This window comes from Lytechinus pictus, chromosome 14 (assembly GCF_037042905.1).
Source record: "Lytechinus pictus isolate F3 Inbred chromosome 14, Lp3.0, whole genome shotgun sequence".
Lineage (NCBI taxonomy): Eukaryota > Metazoa > Echinodermata > Echinoidea > Temnopleuroida > Toxopneustidae > Lytechinus > Lytechinus pictus.
Window position 1 is genome coordinate 1,722,122 of NC_087258.1, and position 24,512 is coordinate 1,746,633.

Here is a 24,512-nt window from a genome sequence, read left to right on the forward strand (position 1 = left end):
GAAGATGAGACAGATGGTCATGATCAGAGAATGATTTGTTTATGTTATTGTCTTCGTTTAGGGTCCATTTTAACAGTTCATGATGTGAGCATGGTATCCACCATATTAACTTTCTGAAGGGCGCACGTTCCATGTTTGTGCTGGAACCAAAGTGGATTGTATATAATGGAAACATCATGTGACATGAGTACATAAAGGGCCTCAGTCATTCGCCCTTAGTAACTCAGTCATGTAGTAAGGTGTATGCAGTTTTGCCATATGTTACGCAAAATAATTTCTGTATAAAAATCATTAAGTGCACTGGTAAATTTAATTTCAATTTTCTGTGAAAATATAGTACGATGATGGAATTGATATTACAGGAGAGCAGCTGCTTGCAATGTGACATCAAAATAATTAACTGATATACATTTCCACCAAACCTTCAATAATATGCTCCTTTAGTTTGTCAGCTTTAATTGGGCGACTTGATGCCGAGATCGAAAGCAGCTTTATCCCTTAACGGGGAAGCTCACTCAGATGTTCGAAAAGCTTGTTAACATACCCGAAAAAATAGTACAAAATATTGGTGAAGGTTTGAGGAAAATCCATTAAAGAATAAGAACGTTATTAGAATTTCAATTTTTGATTTGTGACATCATATACAAGCAGCTGCTTCATATGTTTTGTATAACATAAAATGAAAAAAAATTGTAATGTTTTAATGGTTCATGATGAGCTTATTTAAAATAATTTGTGTTTTGTTGATATACTGAAGGTACAATAAAACCCATTTTCAATTTCCTTGAGAAAATGAATTTCATTAGATTTTTTAATATTCACAATACATGGGAAGCTGCTTGCATATGATGTTGCAAATCAAAACAAAATAGAATTCTAATTACTTCTTAAATCTCTGAGGGATTTTCCTCAAACATTCACTGATATTTTTGTATTATTTTTCCTGCCATTTTTACTATAAACTTTGTTGTCAGAGTGATCAACATCCCCTTTAATAGACAATTTATACAAAGCATTTTTTCTAAGCTAAACTGTGATGGGATGTGCTTTCAAGTACAGAAAATAGTATGATCTTCAGTCAATTGTCAATTGGACTTCATCTACTTTGTCTACAACCAGTTCATCTGCTAATCATTTGAACTAATTTCTATAGCCCACTTTTTTTCTGTAAAGCTACATGAATTTGATCTAATATCCACTCAGTGTAACATCACTTTACCTCAGTCACATTTGCTCTAAGGCGGCCGTACGGCGATTCAAAAACTGAAGTTTAAACATTTTTGCACCAATTACTTAAGTTACACATGGTTTGAATAAAAATGAATAAAACGGCTGTTTTTTACTCACCGTACGGCCGCCTTAGAGTAAATGTGACTGAGGTATAAGTCTATAATAACATGGTTAGATGAACAGTTTATAAACCAAATTTTCATTTGGCAAAGCAAGCAAAAGCTTGAGACACCTGTCGGGGGGGGGGGAGAGAGTCAATTATGATAAGCAGTGGTAGTACCAAGCTTATTGTATTTTGCACACCCCCCCCCCCCCCAAAAAAAAAAAAAAAAAAAGGACATATTTTTTTCTTCTAAATAATAACTTCAGTATTCTTCTAATGTAACAGCTGTTTAGATGCTTGAATAACAAGTACCAACAATTTAAAAAGATTAATTGCCATATATATACATGTAGATCATTAACAAATAAACTGACAATAAAACAAGTAACTCAAGTAATGACTTAAAAATAACGACAAGAATAAAATGTCAAATAATTTGTAATGTATTCTTTAGAATATCTCTCTATACAAATTTACATAAATTAAATTCATGTAATGATATCACGGAGCATTTCATGAAAAGTTCAGTCAGAGATTTTCAATGACCATTGCTCTCTACCAATCAGATGAAAGGATTTGCAGTAGCTTATAACAATAGCAAAATCAATGACTATTTGTTTCATGAAAGGCTCCCCAGGTATAAAATCAAACCTGACAGCACAGAGCTGAAGGGCTACTCAGTAAAAATATCTTCCATCAATATTTGAACCGTTTCATAAACACTTGTTATAATAACAAATGCACAATTTCTATAACAAATGTACCATCAGCCGATCGGATTGAAGGATTTTGATAGTTTTTAAAAGTTATTGCAAATTTGTTTATATAACAAGTTTTATGAAACGGCCCCCAGGTCACGTGACTCAGACTTTGACCAAGGCAAAGGCCAGCAGAGTGTGACCATGGCTGCAAAAACTTACTCTCCCCTTGATATACTAGCTGATGAGCAGAGTACATGGTTGTTCATTTCACAAGATCATTTGAGAGCAATGCTGATCAGTGGAACCTCAGTAAAGGGCCCTTCTGCAAAAAAGTTACTTTGATAGAACTTTGCCATCTATTGGTAACTACCATGGTTACAATGTTCAACAGCCAATCAAAATTAAGGCAAGAAGTTGTCATCGTAATGGTTACTTTTGTGTGTCAGATTATTGACTTTGCCCAAGTCCAATTGCTTATGAGTACAGAAATAAGTTTACTTCAGTGAAATACAAATTAGGTGAATTACAGAGATGCATTTTGCATACTCCGGTCTGGTCTGTTTTTTGTTTGTTTGTTTTTATAATTGACAAAAGACAATCATTTTATGTATGGAATATTGAATTTGGAAGCAGACTTAACTGTGTATAATAGAATGAATGAAGAAATAAGGATATACAAAAAGATATATGACCTTGGCTTGAATAGATACAGTATAAGCAGAGACTGGAAACTTCAGCCTCTCTATTCATTGGTTGTTCCATTAAACCCATTGGCTCCTATTCTGAAACCTGGTTTAACCCTTAAACCATGGTCTAACTCTGTGCTAAAATTATGGGAAGCCATAAATGTCAAAATTTTGTTTACATTGTATGTTTCTTATGTTTACTAAGCTCTTTCCTCATTCTGTAATACTGAAAAAACTATCTTATCTATCCTTTCCACACTGCTATGAATGATTTGGGTGTCAAACGAGCTGATAAGTTGAACCTTTACTGTTAGAGATTTATGTCACAATTGGCTTTCTATAGTTGAACCACAACTTTAGATCAGAGTTCAAATTAAACCTGAGTAATGAATATGTGCCATTGTATACTGGAACCAAATGATCCTTGTGCAAAGTCTATTGGAATCTCTGAATTCAATTGTCAACAGGTTAACCAAATGCTTACTGGAACCGGGTGATACATGTGCAAAGTCTATTGGAATCACAGAAATCAGTTGTCAACCGGTTAACCCATTGCTTACTGGAACTGGGTGATATGTGTTCAAAGTCTATGGGAGTCTCAGAATTCAGAAGTCAACAGGTTAACCCATTGCCTACTGGAAGAGGATGATCCCTGTACAAAGCCTATCTGAATCAAACAATTCAGTAGTCAACAGGTTAACCCATTGCTGACTAGAACCGAGTGATACTTGTGCAATATGGGAATCTCAGTAATCAACAGGTTCACCCATTACCTACTGGAACCAAGCAGTCCCCCTACAAAGTCTATGAGAATCTCTGAATTCAGTAGCCAACTGGTTAAGCGAACTTCTGGATCCTGTGACACAATGGTCAGAGGTTGATCATACAGTCGACTTTCACAATTGACAGTAAACAATGGTCAATGCAATCAATCAATAAAATTTGCCTAAGGGCATTTTCACGGTAACTGACATTACACGGCACAATTTTACACACTTTTCATTGTGTGTATGATTCATCTCTACAACAACAAATGATGGGAGTTTGCTTAAAATGCCCCTAAGATCAATTTGTGATACAATGCCCTTGCTCTATGAACCTCCACACACGGAATGGTAAGTGTGGGTTTTTAACCCATTGACCCCTATGCTTGAGCTAGGGATGGGGTGAGTGGAAAATGTGTGTCATACTTAACCTCAAATGATATCATGTTTGATACATGTAGGTTTAAAAAAAGCTTCCCAGAGCTGCAGAACAGCTTTGACAACTCCCATCTAGCATAACTGGCAGATACAGTGTATGGTAAAATATCAAACTTACATCAAAACATCTTACAACAGTATAACTGGATGATTAAATACAATACACTGAAGGCAAAATATATAATTTGAATGTTTGACCATTTCTAGACCAGGGTCATCACCTGTTATTTTGTACCTATCAGTCTACCAAAGTTTATTAGAATTAAAGAGGCACTTAACTTGTTGACTACTGAATTCTGCAAATCCCATAAGATTTGTAGAGGGATCACCCAGTTCCAGAAGGCGATGGGTTGATTGAGAAGTCAAGAAAGAAAGGAGGACTATTTTGGAACGATCGACTTGAGTTTGAAACAAGGACAGTCTTATGATAAATGCCATGTTTTCTTGCCCAATGTTTCGAATTTTGAGAATCAATCAAACAGCTGATCATATGAATTGATTAATTAAAAAATTAACGACACTATCAACACATGCGTGTCATATAAGTGTCGGACAGTTAATGAAAAGCATTACAAGCGATTGAATGCTAACTGACCAAGCCTGGAACATGTGAGGTAATCACTACCATGTCTTTGACTGTCTGCACGAAGGGAGGGCAATAAGTATCTAACTGACCAAACTAAAAGTGAACTGCATTTTTCATTATGAAACAAATAAGCATAATATAGGGTATTTATTCGGATTTAACAATCACAATACATGCTAAAAATCTAGGACTTAAAAGTGGGGAGAATTTTGACAACGACAAGTTTTTGTTTCATCATATATGTAGGAACAACCATGCTTTAATCTAGTTTCTAAAAATAATAAAGCACCATATTCATGCCAGCTGTACTCAAGTCGGGATGATTGCAGAGCAATGGACACTGAATCAACGTTTGTTATGTTCAAGGACAAACCCAGCCATGATGGAAAAATCAGTCTACAGTTCTTGAGTTCTTGAACCCTCAATGGTATCAATCATTCCACCTGCCACTGCTTAAAGAAATCATTCCCCTTGTCATCGACCACGATAAAAGCCGGGAAGTCCTCCACCTCGACTCTCCAGATAGCCTCCATGCCTAGTTCCTCATACTCCAATACCTCAACTTTCTTGATACAGTTCTGAGCTAAGATGGCTGCCGGACCACCGATAGAGCCGAGGTAGAAACCACCATGAGTCTTACATGCCTTGGTGACCTGTGAAACAAGAGTAGGGAAGGGTAGAAAATCGGTTAATCAGACTTCTGAACTCTGGAATACCCTCAGGCATTGTACATGGACCACCCAGATCCAGTAGACAATGGGTTAATAGATTATAATGGCATGTCAGAGAAGCACCTGATTAAGCTGACCTCGAGGTTAGATCATCTGCCCCGCACATGGAAGGTTTCAGGTTCAGACCAGCAGTTGGTTAATACCAACAAAAATTTAGTCATAACTATTTCCTTCTTAGGTGCTCGTAAGTGCAAATGTAGGGAAATTAAATGAAAGGAACTACTACAAGGCCCAGATTTACAAGAGGATTAACCCGTTGACTGTTGAATTCTGTAATTCTCATATATTTTTTACAGGTACCAGCCAGTTCTAGAAGTCAGCGGGGTAAATTATGAGGGTGTACTCTAAAATATACCCAAATACTGGTAAGTACACATTGTCCCTGTATACAACTAATATAAATGGATCATACTCAGTATGCCTGCATGATTACTGTGGAAAAGATTAATATCACCCTATATACTTAAAAAAAAATAATAATAATAAACATAGTCCCAAATACAAGAACACAAATGATAGACAAGTTAAAACGAACAGTGTAAACATTAAAGATTAAAGGAACGCATCTTAACCCCCCCCTCGACAATTTTTGCGATATATCTGCTGCGCAAATTTTTTTGACCTCGCCGCTCACTGACTTTTTACTTTCAAGTCTCGCGCAAATTTTGAGACCAAATTTGTGACGCCCGGGTACGCGGTTACGACATTACGCAACATTATGTAAGTGCATGTCAGACCCAAAATTGCTCATAAACGTGATTTCATGTACAAATCCAATGCAAATTGTGTATTTGGCCAAAATTCATAAATGTATCATATTTCTACTTTTAATGATCAAACTTAATTAATTTTGCCTTGTTTATGATTAGAATTAAGTCTGGAACGATTTCCATTGAAAAAACAATAAAAAACAAAAAGTAAAAAAACAGGGAAATACATAAGAAATTTAAAAAACAATTAAATACATAAGAAATCGGTCTTGGTACCAGAATTTTTTTCATTCACAATTGTTAGGAATGCTATAAAGAATATTTTCACCAAAAAATAGCATTCTAGGAGCTTTATTTAGTGAATCAGAGCAAAAAGTAGGATTTCATGAATAAATTAGCATAATTAATTCATATAAAATAAAAATATATGAATTCAGTGAAATTTACCAATGCAACTGCGTAGATTACGTCATTCTCTACCATCATGCAAATTTTCGTTGTGATCGCGCAATCCACGGCTGAGATCTTAAGGGGGGGCCATAATGCCCCCCCCCCCCCCCCGGGAATGACAAGAATCAGAATACCCCGGGAGATTGAGGGTTAAAGGTTAAAATTTTCCAAGATGCCTTTGACCAAATCCACAAAGCTTTGAGCCTCACTAAAAATTCAATCAAGAATTTACAACTTTTCTTCTGTTCCCTTTGACCAAGATGTCTTGTAACCCCAATACAACAAGCTTTTAACCAAATTAAACAATCAAGAACTTACATCTTTACTTCGGTTCCCCTTGGCTAACATGACCTTTGACCCTCCAGCTGCCTGGAACGAGTTGACATAAGAGTCCATTCTTCCTGCTGTTGTAGGTCCAAAAGATCCAGACGCATAACCCTATAATCATGTGAAAGACAACAAATCATCAGACACAGTATTTTCTCACAAACTCTAACTAGAAAAAGATATTTAAGCCTATCACGCCATAACACATGGTCAAAGTAACTATGACACATTTTTTAACTAATCACATTTTGCATTTAATTTCAAAGTTCCAAAGTAAAATTTATTTGAACATCAGCAAAATGCTTGGAATACTAAAATCAGAGTTATGCTTTGCTGCAAGCCTTCTGGTCCGAGTAAAGTCTAAATCGTCTTCGAATTGCAGCCAAAGAGGAAGTCATTATGATTAGGATTTGAATCTGCTTCCGTCCTTACAGGGAGGCTAGAAATAAACTGGAATTTTTATTTAGTATTCATATCACGATTCAGAACTATCATCGTTAAGATTGCATAGGTTGAAATATCATATCACATGCAATTACAACTTCTTTAAAATTGGGTTGCAACAGATCCTGTAGTGTGCATCAGGCTGTAGTCATCATTAAAGAGTTATCTCCAAAACTAAAAAAATAATTACAAGGTTTGCTGAATTAAGACTTTTTTAATTCTCATGTCAACTTAATTGAAGATTTTTTTCAATGAGATTTATTGCTACCCATGTAGGATTATGACTTCATGGACATACAGTCATGCTTTACTCTGACACAAATGAAATTTTACATCACAGCAAAGATTACCTCCTGATCATCCAACCGTCAACATATACCACATAAAAATATTATATCAAATTATCTGAAAGTCAGTACATTTTCGGGACACATATAACAGTTGTGTGTTCATGATGATTGTTTTTTTCGTTAAATCAACGATTTTTGAGGTGGAAAGTCTTTTTCTGACTCACTAGGCATAAATAATGCATATTATCACTCAAGCACAGATCCAGGGGGTTGCTAAAGGTGTGAGCACGCCCTATTAACTATGAAAATATAATGGTGTACCCCATAGAATACCTTATTGCCGTAAAATGAGTGATGACCCTTTTTTTGGGGGGGGGGAGAGGCTTGTCATGCTTTCTGGGAGACAAAACATCCTTCATTTTTGACTGATTACTTTTTGGGGACGAATTCGCACCCCATAAAAGTCAGAATCTGGACTTGTGCCTGTCACTATTATTATTATCATCATTCTAACCTCTGGAGTCTTTGCAGGTCCTGCATAGTAGACTGGATGATCCTTCATGTACTGAGGAAGCCCTTCACCAGCATCCAACCGCTCCTGGAGCTTGGCATGGGCGATGTCCCTGGCCACCACCAACGTTCCGGTCAGGCTAACCCTTGTCCTGATGGGGTGCTTGGTCAGCGTTACGAGGATATCATCCATTGGTTGGTTAAGATTGACCTTGATGACATCACCGCTCAGGTCATCTTCCTGGACCTCAGGTAAGTACTTGATAGGGTTGGTTTCAAGCTGCTCCAAGAAGACACCTTCCGCTGTTATCTTACCAATGGCCTGTGTTAAAGATATATGAAGATTTTAGGCGGTTATTTCATAAAGCTGTTTGTAAATCAAGAGCGACATTTCTCGTGGTAAATGATATACATGTACTCCAGATTTTCATAAGTGTTGACTTAGTTCCTAAGAAAGGGTCTCCAGCCGTTAGTAATGTCGCTCATAACTTACGAACAGCTTTATGAAACACCCACTTAAAAGAGAAATACAAAAATAAATGAAAATGAAGGATATTTTTTCACATATTAACAGTCTTGAAAGACACCATACCTGTCTGTCTGCAGAGCAGGAAACTCCTAGACCTACAGGACACGATGCACCATGCCTTGGTAGACGAATGACTCTTACATCATGACAGAAGTATTTCCCACCAAACTGAGCTCCTATACCTAGCTGCTGAGACAACTCATGGATTTGTTTCTCCAGCTCCACATCTCTGAACGCTCTGCCATGCGCATTACCTGCATGGAGATCAGATTGGGCAGGATTTATCAACTTTGTGACCATCCACCCCAAAAACAACAATAGGACAACAAGGAAGATTCTATGTAACTCGACTCGAATAGTAATTTGGTAATCAAAAAGTATTGAAAAATTGAAAAATTAGCTTATCAAAGAGAACAATTCTTCTTCATCATACTGTGAAATTTGAAGTTGTTAAGTTAAACAAGAGACGAGATACAAAGTTTTTGACACAACCTTTTTGCGTACTTCTCGGAATTATCACTGAAATTACACAGTGTGATCAATTTTCACAAGTTATATGTAGTTTAGGATGTACTTTATCAATCTCAATAAATATCACAAAACTAGTTTTGGGTGGCTTATTGTTGATTCTGAAGCTGCAGGTCATGTGTTTCATGTGCTACAAATCTTCATTATCTTGAAAGATGCATGGCTGGCCATGCATCGGTAATTATTATAGAATGGATGGGAAAATCCCTGCAATCTGATTGGTTGAGAGCTATGCAAGAATTTTTACTGGGCTGCATGAACGATATCCCGATAATCAAAACGATATCCACTGTAAACAAGCTATCGTCCGAAAAGGTCATTGTGATGTCATCGCGCATGTACTGTTACGCTTGTTTACGTCAAAATTTTGAATTTTCGATCAAGGCAGAATGAATCAAATAAAGGATGCAAAATGATCTGTAAGTACAAATACGTTACCGTAATTGTCATAGGGATTAAAACTGCCTGCATACTCGTTAGTTGAGAAGTCCAGACATACGATCTAACGTTTATACATGTAGATCTAGTATCTACTGCCCTGGGCTGGCTGTGCACAAATCTCCAAATCTCCACTGCGGATGCGGGCCCAGGCAGCCGTAGGCACTGGCCACCGGCGCGGCCCGGGCATACACACACAGCTATTGGAGGTCTGAGGCTGCCTCATAGATTCTAGTCAATACAAAGCTGTATCTGGCATTTTGGGTATAATGATGCCTTTGTGCCAACATATTATCAAGTTAGGCATACATATTTATGTTTTCCAGGGTTATCAAAGGGTCTGCATTACATTTTGGAATTTTCATGCATCCGGTAAAAAATCATGCGTCCGGTAAAAAAAATCATGCGTCCAGTAAATATTTTCATGCGTCCAGTAAATTGAATTTACTGGACGCATGAAATTATCATGCATCCGGTAAATCATTAATTTTTGTGGTTTATTCAATACAATTTTTCCATTCTATAAAACAGATGATGCATGGGATGCATGATGCACGCGGTAACTTTGGCATTATGGTCTAAACCCACTCGGCTGCGCCTCGTGGGTTAAACCATGCCAAAGTTACCTTGTGCACACAGTTCCTACTGACCCACTCTAACCCATGCATCATTTGTATACTTATGCATAATACCCATTCTATAAAACCATTTAGCAATACTTCTTACCGGTAGTGGGTAGGTTGTCATAGTACTTAGTAGAAGCCATTTTAACAGTCTTAAGAGTCATCTCTGCGGATAATCCCCCGACGACGAAAGATAGATGGTATGGAGGACAAGCAGCTGTACCTATGGTCTGGAAAATGACAACCGGTAAAACCAAGATGATCATAACAATAATAGCTGGATTTATATAGCGCTTTTTGCCTGAGGATACAAAGCACTTGCTATCATTACCCCGGCTTTAGCTCGAGCTGCCATCACCGGCGCTCATCAGTGCATTCAAGGAATTAATCCTGCCAGGTACCCATTCACCTCATCTAGGTCGAGTGCAGCACAGTGTCCATAAATTGCTGAAGGAAAATACATCATGGCTAGGATTCAAACCCACGACCCTCTGTTTGAAAGGCAAGAGTCAGAACCACTAATAATAATAATAATAATTAACATTTATATAGCGCTTAATACAACAGTTTCTAAGCGCATTGGAAAGAGAAAAAAGAGGTAGCAAAATACAGTGAAAGAGAACAGGATATGGAATTAAGAGGACTGCTTAATGAGGTAAGATTTGAGGAGTGTTTTGAAAGATTCGACAGTGGATGCATTACGGATGGAGATGGGGAGATTGTTCCAGAGTTTAGGGGCAAGAGCAGAAAAAGCACGATCGCCATAACGGGTAAAAGTGCGGGGTCCTAGAGATAGTCGAAGGTGAGCAGTAGAAGAAGATCGGAGACGTTGAGTTGCAGAGGATGAGTGACAGAGAGAGATAAGATTTTGTAGGTAGGATGGGGCGAGACCATGGATGATTTTATAGACAAGGAGAAGGAGCTTGAAAATAATTCTATTATGAACCTGAAGCCAATGGAGGGAGTAGAGAATAGGGGTGATATGTTCAAATTTCTTAGTGAGGGTTACCAATCTAGCTGCAGTATTTTGAATTCTTTGAAGGGGGGCTATACTAGATTGAGGTAAACCAGCAAGTAAAGCATTACAATAATCTAAATGGGATGATACAAAGGCATGTACTATACGTTCAGTAGATGGTTTATCAAGATACTTTCTTAACTTCCCTATCTTACAAATACCCCATGATGCACAACGACAAACATTTCTGATATGCTGGTTAAGGGTCAAGTTGTTATCAATAATAACTCCAAGATCCCTTACAGTATCTGAACCACTGATATTTCCAGCGAGAAAATCTAAACAAGGTAAATGACCTGAACTCCTAAACCTAGAGAAAACATGCAGCATCTCAGTTTTTAGTTCATTGAGCTGAACCTTGTTGTCGAATGACCAACGCTTGATATCAGCAATACAGGCAGACAGTCTTTGAACAGCAACTCCTCGATCCGCTGGCTTCATGGTGAGATATATCTGAGTATCATCAGCATAGGTAGTATACTGGATACCTGTATGAGAGTTGATAATCCTTCCTAAAGGACCAGTATATAGGATATACAAGAGAGGTCCGATAACGGAGCCTTGCGGGACACCATAGGGCAGAGAAAAGGGTTTAGAAAATGAACCATTCACGACAACCTTATGGCTTTGTCCGGCAAGGTAGGATTCCAACCAAAGAAGAACAGTTCCACTGAAGCCGTAATCATGTTCCAAACGTTGAAGAAGAACACCATGGTCCAGCGTGTCAAACGCAGCTGAGTAATCCAAAAGGATAAGAACAGCCTCTTGTCCTTTATCCACAGCAAGCAGAAGATCATTCTGAACCTTTAACAGGGCCGTTTCAGTAGAATGAAAGTGGCGATAAGCTGACTGATTTGGTGGAAACAGCCCTTTTTCATCAAGGTGAGTTCGGAGCTGAGCAGCAACAATTCTTTCAAGAACTTTACTAAGAAATGGCAAATTAGCAATAGGTCTGTAGTTCTTGAAATCATTAGTTTCCAGGCTTGGTTTTTTCAAAAGTGGCAAAACACAGGCTGTTTTAAAAGACTCAGGAACAACACCAGATGATAAGGAAAGGTTCATGATGAGAGTTATAACAGGCAGGAGTTCGTCGAGGCATGCCTTCACTAGCCAAGTTGGGAGGGGATCCAAGCTACAAGATTTCGAAGGAAGTGACTTGATGACACGCTTAACCTGCATTTCAGAAACAAGGTCAAATTCTGAAAGGTTGGAGTCATGTGAAATCCCAGTCTGAGAAGGCAGTAATAGATCATCAGAAAAAGGGACGTTGAATGAAGAAATGATAGACGCGACCTTATTCTCGAAGAACTCCCCAAATCTGTTGGCAAGGTCCTCATCAGAGTCATGATCAGGAAATGTGGTGGACTGCAGAGGTGAAGACAATTTCTTCACTATCTGGAACAGCTGCTTTGAATCTGATCCCGCGATCTCACCTTTGAAGTAGCTTGACTTAGCCTCAAAGAGTTTACTGTAGTAAGAGTCACATTCCTGCTTGTAAAGCTGTTTATGAATACAAAGTCCAGATTTCAGCATCAGTCGCTCAGCACGACGTCTGCACCTCTTCGCTTCCTTGATTTCTTCACTATACCATGGAGCTTTGGGCTTGATTGTGATGACCTTACTTTCTACAGGAGCATGCTTATTGAGGAGATCCAACAATTTCATATTATACATGTTTACAGATGCTGTAGGACAAGACGATAACAAAGACATGACTAATGAATTCAAAATGTCTTGTCTGAAGGAGCAGATATCTATACTCTGTAACTTCCTGTACGTGATCCGCTTCCTTGGATTCCCAGAACTTTCAGTCTTAATTGTTGCAATGACAGCAGAATGATCAGACTGAGACACCCCCAATATTGCAATGTTTGGACTCTTCAGTGACAGGGAGTTTGGAAGGTACTCTACCTGTGTTACAAAAAAGTGCATACCTTCACCACTATGGCCCAAATTCACAAAGGTGGTTTTGAAAACCCACGGTTGAGTCCATGGTTTATGCAGATTTCTTATATAAATTACGCTTAATTTAGCGCGCATCGGGCACGTGTATATAAAATTCCTATGCTGATGCGCGCTTTTGTCACAGTGCCCCAAATTGACGCCTGTTGCCGTGGTTATCCACGTTATTTTATTCATGAGTTCACTGTTTTTATTCATGAGTCCACTCTTTAAACAGTGGACTCATCTAACCATGGTAACAGGCAACAATTTGGCGCAATGTGACAAAAGCGCACATCAGCATTGGACATTTCTTATACAAGCGCCCGATACGAGCTAAATTAAGCATAATTCATACATGAAATCTGCAGTAACAATGGATTCGACCGTATGTTTTCAAAACCACCTTTGTGAATTCGGGCCAATATGATTCAACACCAAGCCAGAAAAAAACTGTTATTTTACTTTGATTTTCACTTAGACAAAATAAATGTACATAGCTAAATGTGGACTTGAATTCATTAATCAGGAAAAGCTATTTACCCTAGGTTTTTGCCATCTCTCAAGGAGATTTATTCCACACTTTTGATTTGTATGTATTGATGTTTGAACACAATTCCCCCGAGTATGGCCAGGGTGCAATAAATCCCCACCCCCCCAAAAAAAAAAAAATAATAATAAAATAAAATAAAATTTGGAAACTTAAACTGTTTAACTACAATTTTTCACAATATTCCCCAAAAAATTACTTGTATTAGAGTTAAAAATAAGGGGAATACTTTCGTTTTCAGGAGGAACAAATTGCAAACTAATAAAAAAAAAAAAATACAGGTCTTATTATAACTGCCAATATGCCTATTTTTTCTATGGACTATAAAAAATGGGTGAACCAAACAAACCCCAATTAAATTGTTTGATACATCCATTCATTTGAAGTCCATAGAAAAAACATAAATCTGTCAATAAAATTGAAATTTGACTATTCTAACCAAAACAACTTTGAATGTCCTGGGGCCTGTTTCATAAAGGTGTTCGTAAGATACAAATGACTTTACGTACAACTGGTGATCCTTTCTTGTGTTATATGATATATCCCTATGTAATTGATTTAGCGCCTAAGAACAGGTTCCAGTCGTGCGTAAAGTTGTGCATAACTTTACGAACAGCTTTATGAAACACCATCCTGGTACTGAAAATCAATCATTTACAGTGCGATCTTTTGTGGGTTTTACCATGCCTAGTCCCATATGCTATTATATACCCTGTGTGTATTTCCATATCAAGAACTGGCAGAGGAGCATTCCAATCAGACAAGGAATCAGAAATTTGATGCTGCTGACATCACTTGCAAAAACATACCTTGATTTTCTCGTTGACGAAAGCCATGAGTTTCTCTGGATTTAGAAGAGCCTTCGTCTGCTGGTAAAGAAACGTTTTATTGGCCGAACCTCCGCCCTTAGCGATGAAGAGAAAGTGATATTCATTTCCTGGGGCTGCATAAAGTTCTATCTGTGCGGGAAGGTTGGTGCCCGTATTCGCTTCCTTGAACATATCAAGAGGTGATACCTGAAAAAAAAAGTATTTTTCACAATTTTCTGAGGGTCATAAGAAATGCTCTGCCATTGTGCTAAAAAAGGGAAACTTTGGGTACTACTGTAGTATCTCATCTAGCACAAAATGCAAGATTTATGAATCAGGCTGTTCTATGTTAAACCAAATTACAAATAATCTTTACATTAAAGCTAACTAAAATGCATAAATTAATCAATTTAAGCAAATAAATAAATTATGTAAAGCAGCAGGGGACCTCACCTGTGAATATCTGAGATTCTTTTGAGTATACGTATCATAGACGCCTTTAGATAAATGTGTTTCATCATTTTCATCAGTCCATACATTCTGACCTCTTTTTCCTGTACAGGATGTATCAATAAAAAGGGAATTTATCAAATTAATAATCATGAAACTGATATCACTTACAAAAGAAAGGATCATTAGAATTCTGAAAATACTTGAACTAGGCTTCTAAGACCATGCATCAATGAAAAACATTGTTAAAAACTTGATGACTTCTCGAATGCACAGTCCAAATATAAGACCAGGAATATGCACCAAACTTCTATAAAAAAAATCAAATAATGAACTTAACCTTTGACCATGTCACCACTAAATCTACTACGATCATCCCCAATCACATATGCAAACATAAAGCGAAATTGAAGATGATCCAATAAGGAGAATGAATACTTTCACATAAACCTGTAACCAATGACCTTTGACCTCCAAAATTCAATCAGATCAGTTTCCCTTCAATCTGCATTCATGAATCAGAACTGAAGATGCTCCCTCAAACACTAATTCAGATACAAGATATTTTAATGTATGTGACCTTGCACCTCATGAACCCCAAATGTAATCAGATCTTCATCCCTCAATATATCATTTTTTTTATTAGACAAGATTTGTTTAATGTCCCCACCTCCCCCCCCCCCCCCCGCCCCATCGACTCTTACATTGTAGGCACCAAAATAGCCAAGTCTTTTAGGGGTGAATGATTCACCCTAAAAAAAAGACTTCACTAAAACAATATCTTACATGCGAGCTTACCAATAATAATGGCAGTTCCTGTATCTTGGCAGCCCGGTAATACCATTCCTGATGCAATGTTAGCGTTCTTCAGAAGTTCCAAGGCAACAAAGCGATCATTACTTGATGCTTCTGGATCATCAAGGATGTTTCTCAATTGCTAGAGGTTATAAAAAAAAATATAAGCATACCAATGAGGTCATGGTTAAAGAATTAATCGATCTGGGACAAATATTAACACAAGGCAAAAGCAATTTTGTGTCTCGCCCACTTATGAAAATGACCAGAAATATCGGGATTTGCGAGGGCACGCAAGAGAATTATATCAAAACTTCATTGTGAAATGACTGGGATGGAATAACACTTGTCATAAGAGCCTTGCACGTAGACTTTAATGTTGACCTGAAAATGACCTTTGACCTTACCAGGTGACCTCTGACTGCAGCATAACATGCAGGTCGCCTAAGTACATCTACCATCCAAGTTTTGTTGAAAAGTAACTTACGGTTGCGGAGTTAGGTGTCATAAGAGTCTTGCATGTAAACTTTAACGTTGACCTCAAACTGACCTTTGACCTAACCATGTGACCTCCGACTGCGGCATAACATGCAGGTACCCTAAGTCCATCTACCATCCAAGTTTGGATGAAATGCGACTTACGGTTGCGGAGTTAGGTGTCATAAGAGTCTTGCATGTAAACTTTAACGTTGACCTGAAAATGACCTTTGACCTTACCATGTGACCTCTGACTGCAGCATAACATGCAGGTCCCCCAAGTCCATCTACCATCCAAGTTTGGTTGAAATGCGACTTACGGTTGCGGAGTTAGGTGTCATAAGAGAGTCTTGCATGTAAACTTTAACGTTGACCTGAAAATGACCTTTGACCTTACCATGTGACCTCTGACTGCAGCATAACATGCAGGTCCCCCAAGTCCACCTACCATCCAAGTTTGGTTGAAAAGCGACTTACGGTTGCGGAGTTAGGTGTCATAAGAGAGTCTTGCATGTAAACTTTAACGTTGACCTGAAAATGACCTTTGACCTTACCATGTGACCTCCGACTGCAGCATAACATGCAGGTCCCCCAAGTCCATCTACCATCCAAGTTTGGTTGGAAATCGACTTACGGTTGTGGAGTTATGTGTCATTAGGATTGTGACGGACGGACGACGGACGACATTTGGATCCCTAAGTCTTGCCTTCACCTCCGGTGGGCGAGACAAAAATCAGAACAGGAACAATATCTATTAAACGTCAAAGAGAAATAATATTTTTTATCATTACCCTTTTTTCACACATGCAAATGTATGCATCAATCATTTTCATTTATTTGATATAGGATGAAATCAGTTATGTAGGTATCATGCCTTGCTCGAGGACAAACCAATCTTTCAAGAGTGTAGTCAGGCGCCTCTTGACCACTCGGCCATGGTACATGCACTTGAAAAATGATCAATAATAAACTTTCAGTAAAAACCTTATTCAGTGTTGTGCTGCTCTTCAGCAAAACCTTGATCGTACCCATGCATAAAAAATATGTTACAGAAAGAAAGATATTACGCAGAATTGAAAATGTGTGTAAATGATAAAGAGTAGACACATTACATCATCATTGCTTCCCGAAAAATGGTTGTGTCCTCAATTACTCTTTAACCAGTTACACGTGGCAAAGCGGTCTTGAAAACCACATTGCGAAGTGGTTCTCCAAACTGCTTTGGAAGACAACTTAAGATCGCTTCCGAGACCGCTTTGACCGTCCCCACTAGACGTCAGTCAAACTGGTTTCCACTAAACTAGTTTAAGAAAGTAGATGTGAACGGGGTCCAAGCTTCTTCTTACTTGTAAATGCTTTGGCCTCAGCAGGTGGGCAATGTCAATCATTGCTTGGGATGCGAGCATTGTAAGTGCTTCTGGTTTAACCCTCAGAATCTGTCTTCCTTCCACTTCAACCGTAGAAACAAAATCACCTGGAAATATAAAGATCACAATGTAGAGTTACAGTCATCACATAATGACAAACACAGATGAGAGACACACAAGTGATTCAAGGGATGTTTTATTCAAGATTGCAGCCAGGAAGGCTGGATTGCAAGTGAATTCGCAATAAAAACATAAGGCACATGAACAAAGATTATTTTAATTACAATAACAATACTTATTCAAATTTACAATTATAATATTAATTATTGTAAATCATAATAAATAATTATATAAAATAAATTAGAATAAGTCAATATAATTTGTTGATGCAATCTTGGCAGATGCAGATGAAGATTAATTGGACCAACTTGTATTTATCCAGTGTGATTGTTTTTTTCTGCTTAGAGTTCATAATTTCATAAAATTAAGTTAATAATGTAATTGTGCAGATCTAAGATTATAAAGTGACAATTAACCTGATTTTGCAGACTCTCTCATGTGATCTGTGTTTACTGAAAATACTTTCATTAAATATTTAGAATTATATCTTCAGCTTTGGTTAAAAAAAATGTGGCTACCGATATTCCAGTCCTTTACTAGATTACTGTATATGAACATGCCCTTATGATGTGAAGGATATGAATTAAAAATATGTTTACAATATAAATTTTGTGATTTTAAATGAAAATGTATTTTCATCTGATGAGGGATCAAAATAAAATATCTGCATGGTGCTTCCTTTTGATATAAAACCTATTCAAAAGCATGGAGTAGGCTGAAAATGCAAAGATATCATCTTTGCCTGCAACTTCTTTATATCCAATCCTTAAACTTGCACGATTTATGCTCAGAGAGCTCTTTTAAAAGAACAATAAAATATCGCCAGGAGAGAGTGATAGATACATGTATGTTTGATTTGAATATTTAAAATTCTACCAATAATCATTGAAAAAAAGATTAAACGGCTACTTCAAGATTTGAAGTTTGGAATGTTGGATGATATGCGAGTATAAAACCATTATTGGTCCTTTATCAAAGCTAAAGACAGCCTTTGACAATATTCTTACCAGTGAGCTTTTTGAATGGTGTATCATGGGCATGATCAGGCTTAAACACATCCTGGTAGATGAAAGGTTTTGGAGTTGCTACAGAGGCCTTACCTCTCACAAGCCCATGCCTCAACGAAGAGGAACTTCTCAGGAACCTCGAGCACAGCATTTTTACGACCCTGTCAATGGTGGAGTAAAAAGATATTCAAGTTATTATTTCCCCCCAAAAGATATCTAAGACAAGGTGGGTGTTTCATAAAGCTGTCCGTAAGTTAAGAGCAACTTAAAGAACGACTAATAGACCTTTTTGTGGTAATTGGTATATTCATTGGCGATAGTTAAGCGCGTAAGAAAGGTTCACCAGTCATTCATAAAGTCGCTCTTAACTTACGAACAGCTTTATGAAACGGCCACCAGATTGGTTTAGGCCTATACTGCTGTTGTTGTTTTTTTACACCATAGGAGATATATTCTTACCATTGACTTAGGATTAGTTTTAAAACAGGTACTCGACACATTACATTTCAATCTGTGCATAATGGGGGGGTCGAATAATTACTATTCATTCAATACTAGATCACCAGCTACAGGGGGACATCCAGCCCATGTCCCCCCCCCCCCCCCCCTTTGGAGAGGGAAAAAAGTATTTGATAGTGGAATATGTCATGCATAGACCAGTGAGGACCTTTTTTGTGTGTGTATGTTTGTCAAATTGTTCATGGAACATAATTACATTGATTCGCTAGCGAAAACTTTTTTCGAGTATTGAAGACATTTGGGGGGGGGTTGTCACAATTTTCCTGTAAAAAATCCCCCCCCCCCTTTTTGGAAAATCCTGGATCCACCCTAACCACCCAGACTAGGCTAGCACAAATATATTACTATTAATCTTCCAGCCAGCTAGGTTACTGGAGCTTTACGCGAGCTATGCCTTTGACATGTTTTGTGTAAGCAAGTTGTTAAAAAAGTATTACATTTTTCAATGCTTATCATTTTACAATATGGGTGATTGTACTTTATACAAATATACCAGGCTTTAAGTAAATACAGCAGGAATTATTTTTCCAAGGTTTGACTGGCATTACTATTAAAATAGTAATTTTTCCAGTACAACCGAGGATGAATAATGCCCTCTATACTTTCGAAATAAAGGCCTTGTATATTTGTTTAATATCCTACATTTAATAACTTAGAACAACAGATCTTGATTATCTAGTTCTTCTACACGCAGTTCATCTTTTTTAAATCTGTACCAAAATATAGAGAACGCCCTGCGCTGACTGACCTTCTTTTCCTGAAGCTATGCGCTCAGCAGAATGCGCATTTGTGTCTGCGCCCGAAAGAGTGCGTGATCTGTGACGTCAATGATGGAATAATGCACTATTCCATCATTGACGTCACAGAATAGTAATTTTTCTTCAGTGGGCGTTTCATTTTCAACATCATAGTGAGAATATGTTTGGTCACATGATGCTATTTAAACCAATCAGCATAAACAATTCGATTTATGTAGGATATAATTATTCCTATACTTTTATATCATATTAATTATTAGGTTCTTACTTGTTAAACTTACCGAACGATATGAATCCACTTTAACACTTTTTTATTCTTCCATTAAAATCTAGGAATTATTTTTCTTGATGTTGACATTGGTGCTGTTCCACTTCAGGGACAGCAATTTTTTTTCCCTACTACCGGTATATAGTATTATGTTTTTTCCCGTCACACCTAGCGTATTACAATATCAGTTACACCATATGTGTATTTACATTTTTTCATATACATTTCTTTTTTGGATATATTTATATACATATCAATTATAGTTACCGGTACATATTTACACTTACCATATTCTCTTAGTTTGTTTAATGCTTTATCATATATACTTATTTGTCTTTTGCACATTATCAGTTGTTCCCCATTTTTTTCCTTTTTTTCCCCCAATCTTATGCCCCAGTTTATTATGCCTTTCTTTGTAACCCGTTTGTCCCACCTGACCTCTCACTAATTCTCTTGTTATTCATCTCTTCCTCATACCCTCTATCACTGTTTTGTTCCAGATCCTGTTTGATGTTGCCTGCCTCATTATCTTAATCCCTCTTGGCTTGAGGTCTTTTACTGGCCTTACTTACACTAACTTCCCTTTGTGTCTGCCTACTCCTTTTCTTTCATCCCCTTCACTAACCTGATTGGTCTTCTCTACTCACTAATGCCCCTTTTGTCTCCTTGTTTCTAGTGTTGCTGTAGCTTGTCTGTGGTCTATATTATGGTTGTTCCACTTTATATGTTTATCATTTTGCCTCCGACGAAGATTCTGCTAGGATCGAAAGCTTAGGCCCCTTTTTGACTCTCTAATTATTTATGATCACGTATTAAAATTTTATTATTTGTTAAATAATAATTTTATCTATAAATTGTTCTTCAAAATGGCATTTTGCAACATTGCTAATCGAAGGTACGTCATAATGAAGCGGTTCAAGGGTCAGACCTATTGTATTTGCTTCATTGACAAACGGATCGAGGGATCTACACGAGATCGGTCTGGTAACAAACCTTCAATTTTTCGCCTTTTCATTAACCAATTTTGGAAACCTTCATACGCATTAGGCATATGAAGGTGTAAAAATAAATAAAATCAAAATCATTTACGTGATTTTTATCTTAAACGATGGATTTCCTAGGGAAATCCATCTTTGTTTACAAGTGTCTCTTATACACAGTGGCAAATTGTATAGAACCGATAGCGGTGCGTTCAACGCTAGCGGGCGTGTACATTTTGCTTATTACATGACGTCATCCAGCCACTGCCAAGAGCCAATTTATGAATGAAAATATAGTAAGCATGCGCAGTGCTAGACCAAAAGCTTCGGTCTATGTTATGTTGGTTGTTCAGCTGAACTCCGTTGGCTTCACTGTTGGCTGATGCGCGCTTTTGTCACATTGTGCCAAATTGTTGCCTGTTACCATGGTATTGACCAAATACAGAGACCGAAGTTCTAGCGCAATCTGTACAGGGGACTAATGGCCATATGTTTATGTGTATTAAGTTCGGATAAAACAGGGCAGTGAAGTTGCGCGACAGCCGAGGTAAGTCACTGTTTTTGTTACTTTTAACTTGATTTTCCCCGTATTTTGGCAATTAATGCCAAGAGGGAATATTAATTTGCATTTCGGTCGCGTTAATTTTCATAAGTTTGATTCATTAAAGACAAAAATTGAAGAGCCCCGACGGGGGGATTTTGTATTGTAAGTCCCCTAATCTAATGGTGGCTGCACGATAGCGAGCCGTCTGTGTACGAGGAGAAATTTAAAAATGTTTAAAAAAAACTCCTTGAAACAGACGGCTGCCAGCTGATCTAGCGCAGTGCAAGCCTTCCATTGCCCCACACAGTATTCCACCAAAACAAGTGTGCAATTCTCGTACCAAAATTGACCTAGAATTTCACTTTCCTATATTTTTTATGAATTATGAAAGGTATTCTCGGGGGATCTATTTTCTCACCGATACCGCACTGGTAAGCGAATTTCGATTACTTCTTGCTTTTCGGTCAAAATCTTACGAATTAGCGTCGATATGGCATCGTGTTCGTTGGAGTTTGTAGAGTCTATCGCAACGTGTACAAAGTCAATTGATTTCCGGGTTTCGGAGCGTCGCGTGAATATGCATGAAATTGCTGAGTCTCGATAATTTTCGATCAATACTGGAGCAATCCGATCAAGAACCAAGACCATTTCCCGCATCGACAATGTGACCGGTTATCGCTATCGATACTCTCGCACACAGTCCGAAGGAATTATTTTGGTGACCACATAGTCATGACGTGTTCTGCACGATTGGCCAATCAGCGGTCTCCGATTCGCTGAGCCGAGACGGTGTATCCGTTGTACAGTCTGACTCTGAGCACTCTAGGCGACACCCCAATACTTACCCGTGCTAATAAACTGGGACTCCACTCACGCGCATTTGGGCCGCCCTAGCTTAGAACTAAGCTTTGTTTTACTAAAAAATAAATCTTGTAATGATTCAATAAATGTTACTTAATAAATTAGTACTGTTAAATCGGTACTCACCGGTTCTTTTCTTGAATTTTCTGGCAATTTCCCACGCTTCTGGCTTCAATTCTGCGGCTGTTCCTGTCGCGGTAGACAGCTACATATGCAACTTTATTTATAAATAGAGCGCCCCTTACGATAGTTGTTAAGAACGCGGCCAAATTGTTAGGTTTTTTGCACTGTGTCCAAGGCGTTTTTATTTTGTTTGATTTTTATTTTTTAATAAATATTTTGTTAAATAGCGATTTTTACGTCAAATATTAAATTCATATCACAAAATATTTTTAATTGTAGAAATATATATAATATCATGCAATTATTTATTCTATATATATTTTATAATAAAATTTATAATTGTTGCGGTCTTTAAAAAAGGATAGTCGATCGATCAGGTGATGACTACTCGTATCACGTGATCTGAAAATCAGCTTCGTACCGCTTTGATCGCACTCGACGGGACCTGACTGACTGCCAAGAAAAGATCGAAAAAGGACTCAAATGTAAGTTTCCCTTTATTTTATAACATTTAGAATATGAGTAGGCCTAGGATTATAGTTAATGGGTAATTTTTTAATAAATGCTAAACAAATGAGGACAAAGCTTGCATTTTTCGAGTAATAATCACTAATATCATAAAAATACTTGGGTGCAGGACTTCTAACCTGTTTTTAACGCATTGTCGCCTATGAGGTCCATACATGTTAATGTTTGGACCTCATTGGTACTAGGAGTGACTCTGAGTATGGTCAATTTGCCACTGTGTTATACATATATGGCAGGCGGTTCAAGGCTCCATGATGAAGAAGTAGGCCTATATGTCAAAATATTAATAAATATCATCATGGAGTCCTGAAGGCTAATACGTACCTCGCAATACGTGTGAGTGGAGCCTAAAGTTTCGAACATCACTTGAGAAGTTGAGGTACGGCGGTAGTCCAACACCAAAATTACCGTGTGGGAATGCGAAGGATTTATTTTTAGACGAACTTCTGTTAGAGTCTGTTTACTTAGAATTTGCTCTCATCGATCTACTCATACTCTAGTCATTACATACATCCAGGGGACACTACCAACTAGTTCTTGGAAATTTACGGCTTATTGAATGAAATGAGATTATTAACTAAGTAAAATATACGTAGCAAAAATAGATCTAACCTTTTCTTCAGCAGTTCTTCTTCGTCGGCTACGAATGATGTCGCCGAAATCTCCAATCTCAAAAAGAAAAAAAACTGTTTCTGTCAAAAGGCCAATCCGACACAAATTTGAGAAAAGTTTTCTGTGGAGGAATGACCCGGAGGAATGATAATCGTAAAATTATTATTGGAGACTGCTTTCATTTTATTCTTATATTTGGATGCGGGCAGTATAAGTCAGCTAGGTAAAACTTGTGGAATTCTCAATCCTTCAATGGAGTTTTAAACATTTTTTTTTGTAAGAAAGAAAGAATTAAAAGAAAGAAAAAAGAAAGGAAGGAAGAGAGGAAGGAATTAGGAAGGAAGAAAGAATGAATGAAAGAAAGAAGAGTTTCGATTATTAATTGGCCATGTTATGAAAAGTTTGCTGTTGCGTATTCCAAGTCGATTGCCATATTGCTTTAAACCGTTATATTTTTCATTCAATTAAAGGATCACTTATGGGGCAATGCCTATACCTAATCATACTTATTAATATATATGCCTCTGGCGGATCCGGCACATCCGACCCGTGTCCCCCTCCCTTTATGAGAGCCACAACAAATACTTGTTAGTGTAATAAGTGAGGACCCTTTTTTATTTTATTTTTTTGCTTGTCAAATTTTTCCTCATTGACATAATTTATGCGCTATTAATTCTGTTGAAAATGATATAAATCA

At 37.6% G+C, this 24,512-nt stretch overlaps 1 protein-coding gene across 2 annotated transcripts; it reads right to left on the bottom strand.

Annotated features, from left to right (window-relative positions):
- Positions 1–1,753: 1,753 nt before the first annotated feature.
- Positions 1,754–23,855, bottom strand: LOC129276791 (fumarate hydratase class I, aerobic-like). Of its 2 annotated transcripts, none has more exons than XM_064109394.1 (11): positions 23,816–23,855; positions 18,623–18,783; positions 17,475–17,602; positions 15,655–15,793; positions 14,860–14,960; positions 14,407–14,613; positions 10,192–10,318; positions 8,563–8,753; positions 7,975–8,292; positions 6,718–6,837; positions 1,754–5,161 (listed from the first exon to the last, which is right to left on the bottom strand). In XM_064109394.1, the coding sequence occupies exons 2-11, from the start codon at positions 18,771–18,773 to the stop codon at positions 4,943–4,945; spliced, it is 1,701 nt and encodes a 566-aa protein (XP_063965464.1). In that variant the 5' UTR covers positions 18,774–18,783; positions 23,816–23,855; the 3' UTR covers positions 1,754–4,942. The 2 variants fall into 2 exon arrangements, with proteins under 2 accessions (XP_063965464.1, XP_063965466.1); XM_064109396.1 differs by having other exon boundaries at positions 23,528–23,845.
- Positions 23,856–24,512: the final 657 nt, after the last annotated feature.